The 12,722-nt window shown below is 40.7% G+C and overlaps 1 protein-coding gene across 1 annotated transcript in view; it reads right to left on the bottom strand.

Annotated features, from left to right (window-relative positions):
* Positions 1 to 9,211: 9,211 nt before the first annotated feature.
* The window catches only part of RAB18 (RAB18, member RAS oncogene family), a 47,331-nt gene continuing 43,820 nt past the window's right edge, over positions 9,212 to 12,722 (bottom strand). The window contains exon 7 of the mRNA XM_073629832.1: positions 9,212 to 12,431. Coding sequence (XP_073485933.1) covers positions 12,259 to 12,431 — 173 coding nt within the window. The 3' untranslated portion in view covers positions 9,212 to 12,258. The remainder of the gene's footprint in view (positions 12,432 to 12,722) is intronic.

The raw sequence follows: 12,722 nt of genomic DNA, 5'->3' as shown, positions 1-12,722 counted from the left end.
TTTATCTAGGTTCTTTAGTATCCACACTGACAATGAAGCCAAGAGGTTTCTCCTCGTTATCATTTTTAGAACGTTCCTCATGTGGACAAATATGGTTTTAATTTTTCAGACATTTAGGATGCTGTATTTCTTTTCTACAGGTTATAGTGTCATTCAGAGTTATATGTACATCACAGTACAAAAAAAAGCTCTCAAATATAATCCAGCCATGGAGCCAGGGATAGCATGTGGTTCTGATAACATGTCCACCACAACATGGTTAAGAGCATAGGCATAAAACAGACAATGCAGAAAATAATTCTGAATCATTTACAATTCAGGAATCATTGCAGGTATACTCCATCAAATTCTAAATGTGGTAAAACCCTCTGCAACCCTTTTATATAGGTAAACATCAATATTCCAAGCAAGCACTATACTTTCATAGCGTTAAAAAAAAAAAAAGTGCATACATACTAATATATCAGATGTGTATTGGTATGTAAAGCGGTTGGTTATAAAGCTTTATTTTTTTTTTTGGTAAAATAACAAACGTTATACTGACCTGGTCTGTGTGCAATGGTATTGCACAGAGCAACCTAGATCCTCCTGTTCTGGGGTCCCTCACTGGTTCTCTCAGCTCCTCCTTTTGTTTGGTGCACTACCATAGAAAGACGCTTCCTATGATGATACACCAGCAGGCTCCCTCCCGAGCCAGGCTGTGTGTGTCTATTGACATGCACATTGCAGCTCAACAAGGCTCTGTCTGCTCTCTTCCTCTGGCTCAGAGACAGCAATGGGAGCCACTGGCTTCTGCTGCTGTCATTCACAGGCAGTGAGTGGGAGAAGGGTGGGGCAGATGGCAAGGCTCAGGAGCTCGCTCTCACGAGTGCCCTCATAGCAAACAGCTATGAAGCAAGAAGACCCAAGAAGAGGCGCATCAGGGATGTTCTATGCAAAACTATTGGAAAGAGCAGGTAAGTACATGTTTATTATGTTAAAGAACAAATAATTATTATATACACTTTAATGCAGGGAACCTTTTAACATTCTATTAGGAGTAATTTGGATAAAGGGAAGCCAGTGGATGTAGTGTATCTATATTTTGCCAAGACATTTGCCAAAGTAACCCACAAATGCATACTTTACAAACATGGGTCTTTTGGCATTGATGGTATTGCATGTACCCGGATAGAAAACTGGTTACAGATGAGCATCCAGGGAGTAGTAATTAATGGCATATTTTATGAATGGTTAAGAGTTGTGTTTGTTATGCCCCAGGACTCTCTTGGGGCCAATTCTGTTTACCTTGTTCATAATTGATGAAGAGGTTGGAATAAATAGTTCAATCCCAGTGTTTGTTGATGATACAAAGATAAGCAGGGCAATAACTTCACATGATATAGCAACTTTACAAATCAGACCTAGTTAGTTAAAATAGAGCCAAGGGCAGCTACTGCGTATGGCAGATGAGGTTAAATATTCAAAAAAAGTAATGCAATTGGGAGCTGAAAATATGCAAGCAAGTTATTCACTAGGAGAACCGCCACGGGAATCAGGGATAGTAAAGGATCTAGGTGTCCTTTAGAAAATCCTCACAAAATCAGTAATAGAATGGGTCAGGGGGAAAGTGGGTCAGGGACTTCTTTCCCCATGCTTCTCATGGATAGCGCAGCCCATTAAAGTTAATGGGCTACCCATAATGTGCGCACAAACTTGCATGCACGCATCTGAACCAAGCCTCATATCACAATTCCGTTTTTACATCACCTTCCTCAGTCCCCCTGCACATCAGTTTCCTCCGCTTCACAGTAGTGTTCTCACACCTCCCTTCCACCCCTCCTCCAACAGTGGCATCCTCTGAGCCCCTTCACATCATCCCCCAATCCTTCACAGTAGTGTCCTTGGTCCCACTTCCTTCACATTGTGCTCCAGCCCTCTTTCACTGTCCCACCTTATATAGGGTGGAAGCTCCAAGCTGCTCTGCATTCTAGCTAGTTATCACATGCTTGTTTTTTTTAATTGTAATCTTTAACTTTATTATGGCAAAAGCATAAATTTTCATACAACAAAAATGAAATAACAGAGGCAACATAAGTCACAGGGGCCACAACACACGTGAATCACAGCATATATCATGTGTCATATAGCATTATCACCTATCATAAAGCACCTCTGTTCAAAAGGTAGCCACAATGGTGTGTCAAGTATCCTTAGCATGAGAAAAACAATGTCACCTTCTGAAATTGAGGTCAGGCTGTTGGTGGGTGCGTCTCTATAAGGGGAATGGAAATTACCAGGGACTGGTTCTAATAGCCAGAACCTCCAAGGTTGATGGCTTAAAGGGCCCATCGGAAGCATCCAACAAGGACCAGCCCTCAGGCATCCTAACAGCCACCCCATCAGTCTGAGGCACCCCTGAGTGTTAAAAGAGCACATAATTAAAAAAAAAAAAAAAAAGAAGGAAGGAGGCTTTCGCCTTATATATGGCATGTAGAACCGTAACATACAGTATCTCACAAAAGTGAGTACACCCCTCCACCCCTCACATTTTTGTAAATATTTTATTCTATCTTTTTGTGACAACACTGAAGAAATTACACTTTGCTACAATGTAAAAGTAGTGAGTGTACAGCTTGTATAACAGTGTAAATTTGCTGTCCCCTCAAAATAACTCAATACCCAGCCATTAATATCTAAACCACTGGCAACAAAAGTGAGTACACCCCTAAATGAAAATGTCCAAATTGGGCGCAATTAGCCATTTTCCCTCCCCGTGTCATGTGACTCATTAGTGTTACAAGATCTCAGGTATGAATGGGGAGCGGGTGTGTTAAAATTTGGTGTTGTCGCTCTCACACTGGCCACTGGAAGTTCAACATGGCACCTCATGGCAAAGAACTCTGAGGATCTAAAAAAAAACAATTGTTGCTGTACATAAAGATTGGCCTAGGCTGTAAGAAGATTGCCAAGACCCTGAAACTGAGCTGCAGCACGATGGCCAAGACCATACAGCAGTTTAACAGGACAAGTTCCACTCAGAACAGGCCTTGCCATGATCGAACAAAGAAGTTGAGTACGCATGCTTAGCATCATATCCAGAGGTTAACTTTGGGAAATAGGCGTATGAGTGTTGCCAGCATTGCTGCAGAGGTTGAAGGGGTGGTGGGGGTTAGCCTATCAGTGCTCAGACCATACGCCGCACCAAATTGGTCTGCATTGCTGTCATCCCTGAAGGAAGCCTCTTCTAAAGATGATGCACAAGAAAGCCCGCAGTTTACTGAAGACAAGCAGACTAAGGACATGGATTACTGGAACCATGTCCTGTGCTCTGAGGAGACCAAGATAAACTCATTTAGTTCAGATGGTGTCAAGCGTGTGTGGCGGCAACCAGGTGAGGAGTACAAAGACAAGTGTGCCTTGCCTACAGTCAAGCATGGTGGTGGGAGTGCCATGTACTGTGACATACTGAAGCACAGTATGATCCCCTCCCTTTGGAGACTGGGCCCAGGGCATTATTCCAACATGATAAAGACCCCAAACACACCTCCAAGCTGACCACTGCCTTGCTAAAGAAGCTGAGGGTAAAAGGTGATGGACTGGCCAAGCATGTCTCCAGACCTAAACCCTATTGAGCATCTGTGGGGCATCCTCAAATGGAAGGTGGAAGAGCGCAAGGTCTCTAACATCCACCAGCTCCGGGATGTTGTCATGGAGGAGTTAAAGAGGACTCCAGTGGCAACCTGTGAAGCTCTGGTGAACTCCATGTCCAAGAGGGTTAAGGCAGTGCTGGAAAATAATGGTGGCCACACAAAATATTGACACTTTGGGCCCAATTCGGACATTTTCACTTAGGGGTATAATCACTTTTGCTGCCAGTGGTTTAGACAATGGCTGTGTTGAGTTATTTTGAGGGGACAGCAAATTTACACTGTTATACAAGCTGTGCACTCACTACTTCACATTGTAGCAAAGTGTAATTTCTTCAGTGTTGTCACATTAAAAGATATAATAAAATATTTACAAAAATGTTAGGGGTGTACTCACTTTTGTGAGATACTGTACATGGAGAGGTATTAGCAATAAAAAGAAAAGAGAACAAAAAAGGAGGGGGGGGGGAACAAAGGAGGGCATGTGTGCCCCAGGAGAGGGAGAACAATGTAAACCTCAGTAAGTAAAACCTTGAAAAACAAGAGAACAGTTCTCTGGTCTGACCACTTAGGCCATTACATGCTTGTTAACTTGAGCAGCTCCTGCCATTTATCCAGAACTGTTCTGGCTTCCACCTGGTGGCTGCTATGAGGAGGATAGCAATGAGAGCTGGGGAGACCAGCTCCTAAGTGGCACAACAGTAGTGGGCTGGATGGGACAGTTATTTGTCCATCATTTAGTAATGTCTGCTTTATTCACTAACTAATGGCCCGTACACATGACCCGAAGACCGTACGCCTTTTTTCGCTTAATAGTCGCAAATAGAAATTGAATAGGTAACTAAAGTCATCAAACTTCTGGTACAACAGAATAAAAAAAAAAAAAAAAAAAAAAAAAAAAAATCGGAAGTAATGTCATGTGTTGTAATGTATTTGTATTTTCAGACAACTATACTAACTAAACGAAAATCGTACGATCTGGTATCATACGAGGAAAATTTTCCTGCTTGTCCGATCGAATAATATCGGATGAACTGTTGTGATCGGCTCTCGAAAGTAGTGTACACACGATCCGAAAATCGTACGATTCTTGCTCGGATGACAGTTTTCGTCAGGATATTCGGATTGTGTGTACGGGCCATTAGTCTACTGATGCCCAAAAAGCTATAGAACAATGTTTCCACTTTTCTTAATAGTATCAAACCAGACTATTAACTAATGACCCTCCAATTGATCTTTCACCCTCATCTAAACTATATTTTATGAGCTATTGACTAATCCCCTTCTCCAATTACTTGATAACAGACCACCTCCATCCACTCAACACTCACTGCTTAGTGTCCACTACTAGACTTAGTACTGTTTGAGATTTAGTTAGTGTTACCATCAGAAAGACTGTTATTCTGCCATCATTATATTGGCCAAATGGTGCAGCCACTTGTTAACTGTATTCTCATGCCAAAAATAAAAACTTAAAGTATTTATATTCAAGAAATAAAACCTACTATTATACAAAACTCTGGTTCGGCCACATCTTGAATATGAAGTCAAGTTTTGGCATCTCATTTTCAGGAAGGATGTCCTTGACCTGGAAAGAATCTTTGAGAAGGACAACAACACGAATAAGGGGGCTGGAGGGGCTCAATATAAAAACACACACAGAGGTTGATTTCCTAAAACTGAAGTAAAATCTGGTGCAGCTCTGCATAGAAACCAATCAGCTTTCAGGTTTTATTGTCAAAGCTTAATTGAACAAGCTGAAGTTAGAAGCTGGTTGGCTACCATGCACAGCTGCAGCAGATTTTGCACTCTCCAGTTTTAGTAAATCAACCCCACATGTTGAACTGGGTGGCCTAGTGTCTTTATTTAACCTGTAAATGGGATAATGAGGGAATAACACACACCTGGCCATGGAACAGCTGAGCAGCCAATTGTCCCATTACTTTTGGTCCCTTAAAAAGTGGGAGGCACATATACAAACTGTTGTAATTCCTACACCGTTCACCTAATTTGGATGTAAATACCCTCAAATTAAAGCTGAAAGTCTGCAGTTAAAGCACATCTTGTACATTTCATTTCAAATCCATTGTGGTGATGTATAGAGCCAAAAAGATTAGAATTGTGTCAATGTCTCAATATTTATGGACCTGACTAAGTAAAAAAAATAATATAGTGCAGGAATATGCAATTATCGGACCTCCAGCTGTTGCAGAACTACAAGTCCCCTGAGGCATAGCAAGACTGACAGCCACAAGCATGACACCCAGAAGCATGATGGGACTTGTAGTTTTGCAACAGTTGGAGGTCCGCTAATTACATATCCCTGATATAGTGGAATCAGGCCCTTCTTGCATCTGTGGTGATCCCTCTAGTGACGCGCCTAAAAATTCTGTTTGTTCCTCTTGCTGTCTGGTCCCACTTACCTCATTTTGTAAGCACTTGACATAAGCACCCCATTGCTTTTTTGTCTGTAGTTCTGACCAATACTGTACCCACAATATTGTACAAAATGCAATAATTTTAATTTATAAACTCAACTGCAGTTTGCACTGCTTTGACCACTCTTACAGCAATGCTATGTTCGATGTTACAAACAGGTTAAACAGAACAGGACTTACCTTGTGGTACACTACTAGGAACTAGGGTTTATTACCAATGATCCAAATTTATAACCACACGAAATGCATCCTTTAGGTAACTAAACCCAAGGGTAAAGTTCACATTTGCACCCTTGTTTGATTTTCTTAAATATATCCTGCCAGTACCACACTCCCCGCCCTATGGTGAGAGTGCTTACTGTGTCTATGGAGAAAAAGCAGTGCTGTCACTCTAGAACAGGAGGCACGTTAGGTCTACTGAACATCTCTCCTCATCTCATAGGAGTGATGTTCTGTAGTCCACAATAACTGGGAGTCAGGAACTCAGTGTAATTTTGGCAAGGTCAAAATATATTTTCGTGCTTACTGAGCAGTAATTAAACACTTACAAATGTTTTTAACAAACCAAAAGGGGTGCAAACAAGAAGTTAATGGTTACAGTTCACATACACTTGAAACATTTCAACAGTGGGGTTAATGTACTAAAGGCAAATAAGCCAAGGGAATTTGCCCCAGAGCTTAGTGAAGGTTGTGAAGTTTTACTTTGCACAGAATACCCAAGCACATGCAAGGAACATAAAAAGAAAATCATTTTTGTTTGCACCTGATTGGATGATGGAAGTCAGCAGAACTCCACCCCATTCACTAAGCTCTAGGGCTAATTCTCTTTCAAAAAGCAACCGTCCCTGCAATTTGCCTTTAGAGTAAATGCTAGAGAACACCAGGGGAAATTAGCAAAATACCAATACATGTAACCAATGGTCACATTTGTTTACTAAATCCCTCTAGCATTCTCTAGAATTGTCACTTGGTATCTCATTACAAAGACGTATGTATGGCTACAATTCTTAGAAAGTACCTATTGGGATCACTCCATTGTTACAGTTTAGCTTTGTTTTTCCCGGAATCAAAAGCACTGCTGACTTCTAGGACACGTTTGCTTTTTATTCACCTTAAAGTGATTATTTAAAAACAATAAAACAGGAAGGTTAACAAACATGTCATACTTACCTCCACTGTGCAGTTATTTTTGCACAGAGTGGCCCCAATTATCCTCTTTTGGGGTCCCTCGGCGGCGCTTGCGGCTCCTCCCCGCATAAGATAACTCCCTAGGAGAAGCGCTCTCCCAGGAAGAGGGGGGGTTGTTACCGTGCATCCATAGACATGAATGCCGGCCTTGGCCCCGCCCCCCGCGTCATTAGATTTGACTGACTGCAGTGGGAGCCAATGGCTGCGCTGCTATCAATCTATACAATCAAGAAGCGGGACCCCATGCAGAGGGAGAGCGCGTCTCCGCCGAGGGCATTACAGGGCTCAGGTAAGTAAAATGGGGGGCTGGAGGGCCAGTCACTGCCAGAAGTTTTTTCACCTTAATGCATAGGATGCATTAAGGTGAAAAAACATGCAGGTTTACTACCCCTTTAACCTTTTATAAAGTCCAAAAGTTAAATTTTATAAATGTGTCTGGTGCTTTCCTTACCAAACCCCAATCCACAAGAGACAAGTGTTTACTCCCTGGAAAGCTACCTTAACCGCTTTCGGACTGCCCACCGCACATATGCTGTGGCAGGGTAGTCTGGCTGCGGGAAACAAAGTACCTGTGTGTAATCTCTGGGTCTTGGGCATGCGCGCCGCCGGAGACCCAGTCCCACTGTGACTGGATACAGCGGGAGCCAATCAGCGCATCCAGCGGGCGTCGGGAACCGCCGATCGTTCGCTGAAAAGACAGTACGGTCTGCCTATGTAGACAAGGCCGACCACCGTTCTGTCAGACAGGAAGAGAGAGATTGTGTTCCTGCTAATCCCTCTTCCTCAAGTCAGTCCATCCCCCACACAGTTAGAAAGAATTCCCTAGGAGCACATTTAATCCTTTGAGTGCCCCGATGTTAACCCCTTCCCTGCCAGTGTCATTTATACATTACATTTTTTCTTTTTTAGCACCGATCACTGTATTAGTGTCACTGGTGAACAAAAAGTACCAGTGTCCAATTTGTCTGCCGCAATGTCGCAGTCCCGCTAAAAATTTCTAATCACCGCCATTACTAGTAAAAATAAAAAAGCCATAAAAATATCCCACAGTTTGTAGACGCGATAACTTTTGCGCAAACCAATCAATATATGCTAATTGGGATTTTCTTTTACCAAAAGTATGTAGCAGAATACATATTGGCCTAAATTGATGATGAAATTAGATTTTTTTTTTACATATTTTTAATTGTATATGCATTATATCAGAAAGTACGTTTTTTTTCTAAGTGTCGCCTTTTTTTGTGTTTATAGCGCAAAAAATAAAAAACTGCAGAGGTGATCAAATACCACCAAAAGAAAGCTCTATTTATAGGGGAAAAAAAAGGGACATCAATTTTGTTTGGGTACAGCATTGCACGACCGTGCAATTGTCAGTTAAATTAACGCAGTGCCGTATCGCAAAAAATGGCCTGGTCATTAAGGGGGTAAAACCTTCCGGGGGTGAAGTGGTTAACCAGGATTTTTTTTTTTTTTTTTTTTTACCGGAACACAGAACCCAACACCCCACACCTCCTCCCTACCTTTATATTGCTGTCTGTCTCCCAAAATACTCCTTACTTCCTATATATGAGAGGAAATGAGGGCCATACTAGGGCAAAGAAAGTGAGAGATGATCTCCCACTTCCTGCCTGATTGACAGGTGTCAGAACAGAAAGTGAAGCAAAACCCCTCAAAAGTGTGACACACAGCAATAAAAAGGTTTTTAGAAGTATGCAGAAAGTTAGAGACCTCTGGACATAATGTAAATGCTGCATGTGTCTCCATAAGGAAGATCTCCCTTCCCCACTTCTTCCCAGGTAACCTGTCAAAACATAAAAAGAAGGGACACCAACAGTATACTGTACAACACATGCCAAGTTCTAACCCTTAATGTTACATAAAGTTGGCCTTTAAAGTTATCTTTAGGCACAAAAACAAAAAGCGCACACATTCAGTTCAAAAAGGTTATTCACACTATTAAGGATTATTGAGGATGTGTATAAAGCACATCCACACTTGTATTTAAAAGTCTTTTTATACACAATATGAACAGAAATCTTGTATCTACAAAGTTTTCCCACAGTGGGTCACATGCTAACTTAGTAGATAAATTAAGAGAATTGATATAAACATGCTACATATTAAATGAGCAGCCAAAAAGAGAAAAGCAAAGCCAGCGCATAAACAGTTTAAAAATTCATATTGTTTTATCTGAAGTTTTATTCATAAATGCAAATAAGTTAGAATGTGCTTTCAGTAAATGGAATATGTCTTATTAAGGTGAAGGCAATCCTAGGTCCATTGTAAGTCTTAAATGGTGTAAACATTTTCAGCAAGACAAATGGAGTGAAGCTTTTGGTATTAAATAAAAAAAAACTGCAAGTCCATGTGATTGTTATAAAAAATGCTCCTATCCAACTAGATCAAAAACTACCAATAACTGGGAGTTTTTTTTAACATAGTACGGTACTTTCACTTTGCAACAATATTGTTAGTGAAAATATTAGCATGTTCTTAATATGGCAGGGTTACAAGCCTTGAAAAAAGTGTTTTCCCTATAATCATTGTCTACATTTATTGTAATAAGACTGTAAGCCACACAAAGTGGAGGAGAGAGGAATACTTTTCACAACATGCAATATAAAGATATCATTCAATTTAGTGTTACATTAACATAAAGAAGCATTTTTCAGTAGACCTATAATTTTCTGAAATAAAAGAGTTACTAATGACACTTACAAATTATTTGGTATTTCCATAGCTATGCATAACACGCAAAATAAAATGTAAAGACACTTAGAAATATTTCAGCAAACCAGCTAATCAGATTCTAAGTGTTAGAAGAGAATAGATTTTCTCTTAGGATTAGAACATTTCATTTAAAAGGGAGACGAGCATCATGGAAATCTCCCATTTGTTTGTCATACTGCAGATAGGTACTATGCAGAGAAAAAACTCGTTCTGCTGTCAGATACAGTCCTCACAGAAATACTTTTGCCTGGCTACCATAACACATTTATATTTAATTTTAAACCACAGAAGGCACTACGTCAATTTTCACCAGCAAGTAGCACTGAACATAAAAGATTAGAATTACAACTTTTCATTTTGGTAAACCATGGGAGTTAAGAGATGAGAGGGAGAAACTTTCTAGGTCAATAAACAGAATGGACAAATCCAGAGATTTACATAAAAGTTAGGATTACAGCCAAGTTGATATGGATTGAGCAAAGATTTTTTTTTGCCTGAAACTCTGTGGAGGATATTTCCCCACTTCTGCGCATCACAGTTCTCAAGAGCACATCTTTCAGATGAACTTTGTTTACCTTCTATAGAATGCATTCTCCATAAATGCCTTTAGAGAATCCACTGAGGAACCAAAAATATCCACCAGTCCCTAGTGATATCTTCTAATACATAAAGAACTCCAGTGATGAAGGAAAACAAAGTCTGGTTCACAGCAATGCCTGGAGATCCATATGAGACAAAGTGACATCACATTAAGGGGACAGAGGCAGCAATATTAACCTGAAAATAACACTTTCACACGCTATTCAAACCGTAAAGTGGTTGTAAACCCTTACATATACCCAGTAAAGTGACTAGCCCCAGATGATACACAGGGATGAAACAAATCCTACATAAGTTGCCCCTGTTTATCTACAGCCATTTGTCCTGTATAGCCTTACACAACACACAGGTGAAAGGATTTTTCTCAGCACAGGCTCAGAGAAACAGAGCTGAGGGTATGTGCTGTGTGCTGGAGAGGGGGGAGCAGGCATCTCCTGGGAGGCTGTAGTGTTTAATCTATTAGGAGTGAGTCATGCAGATATAGAGAGGAACCACACTTGATGCTTAGGATTTAAGTTAGTACACACTATAGTGGATGTGCTTTGTTAATTTTTCATGTCTGAGGTGTACCATCACTTTAAGTGTTGGATTCACTTGAGGCAAGTGCATTTGATTTTGTGAATGTCACTTATTGCTCTTCCACATGAACCATGCTCTAAAGTAGGTTTACTGGCCCTTACAAATTGACATGTGATAGATAGCCATGGCTTTGAAAGAACTCCTTCAATCACTTTAACTTTTTACTCAGGAGACATGTACAAAGGTGACCAATTCTCAAGAAATCAGTGTGCCGAGTACAAGCATTTACATGCTACAACATAAGTCATTATTTATCAAAAAGATATTGTGATTTCTTGGAAATATAATAGACATTTGCTCAAACATACTTTTATGTGCATCTAGAAACAGGAGGAGGGTTGGCTCAGCAATGGTCTCATGAGTATTTGGAGAGAAACTTCACAGCCCCTTTGCTTTTCTTTATCCCCTTTAATGCAGTATTGTCTTCATAAAAACATACTTGCCCAGAAATCTAGTGCTATCCTGCTGTTATCTGCTGCCAAAAGCCACACCCTGCAACTCAATCTATCCTTCCTACTTCATCAGGAAATATCTGTTTCTTAGAGGTGGTTGCATCAGGTCCCCAATGACATTGCCAGGTCCACCCTCCAATCACTGTGTGTCCCTGCTCCAGTAGCCTCCTTTGGATATGGCAGGGAGAGCAGAACTCATCCATCTCACCTAGGCAAGAATGGAGGATTGGGGGAGGGGGTTCAACTTGTTTGTGTTTTGCTGAAGAGTGGAAAAATACATTTTGGGACTGAAGGTGGTCTGCTTTTAAGAAGCTAAAACAGATAAAGACAGCCAATGCGTGGAGGGGAGAAAAAAAAAGGACATAGAACACAAAGCTTTGAATGGTGCAGTAATGTATAAGTGTTAAAAAGTACATGAACAGGTGGCACTGCAAATGATGCACTGGCTAATGCAGCTGGCCACTGATAAAAAAAGTTGTGTGTTTGACTGCAAACTTGCTGGACAATATTCTACAAATATCTGCCTCATGATACAAATATGTGCACACTGAAAAGGTCCCTAGATTAGCCATGAATGAGTTTATATATACAGGAAACTGGTATCACTAGATTCAGATTAAATAGAAGGAAAGTACAACTAGTTTATAGCATGGAGCAATATCCGCCGCATGTTCCTCCTCGGCCTCCAGCTTCATCGGACAATCTGACGCCTTTGTTATGGGACTCGCTTTCCCAAAGTCCAGGAGTTTGTATAATCTTTTCAACAAGTTCTTCGAAGGCACACTGTACACCATCTCTGGTTTTTGCACTGGCCTCTAAAACAAAAGAGACAAAACAATTGTTAGGGCTGAAAACACCAATAGGTTGTTCCACCTTCATACTGCAAAGTGATCAGTCTATAAAGCAGTTACATACCATATAAAACAATCCGAAAACAATCTGAGGCAATAAAGCCAAATGGCTAATTGACAATGTTAAATATTTTCAGGTGAAAATCTTTTCATTATGTTGACTTTATCAGGCGTAGAGCTGACTTTGTACTAAATCTGCACACAAGTGGAAGGCAAAAGACAGGTTCCCGAAGCCGAAAAAAAGCTGCTTTCAAT

This window comes from Aquarana catesbeiana, linkage group LG05 (genome assembly GCF_042186555.1).
Source record: "Aquarana catesbeiana isolate 2022-GZ linkage group LG05, ASM4218655v1, whole genome shotgun sequence".
NCBI lineage: Eukaryota > Metazoa > Chordata > Amphibia > Anura > Ranidae > Aquarana > Aquarana catesbeiana.
The sequence above is the reverse complement of the archived record's forward strand: the minus strand, read 5'-3'. Positions and strand labels throughout refer to the sequence as shown.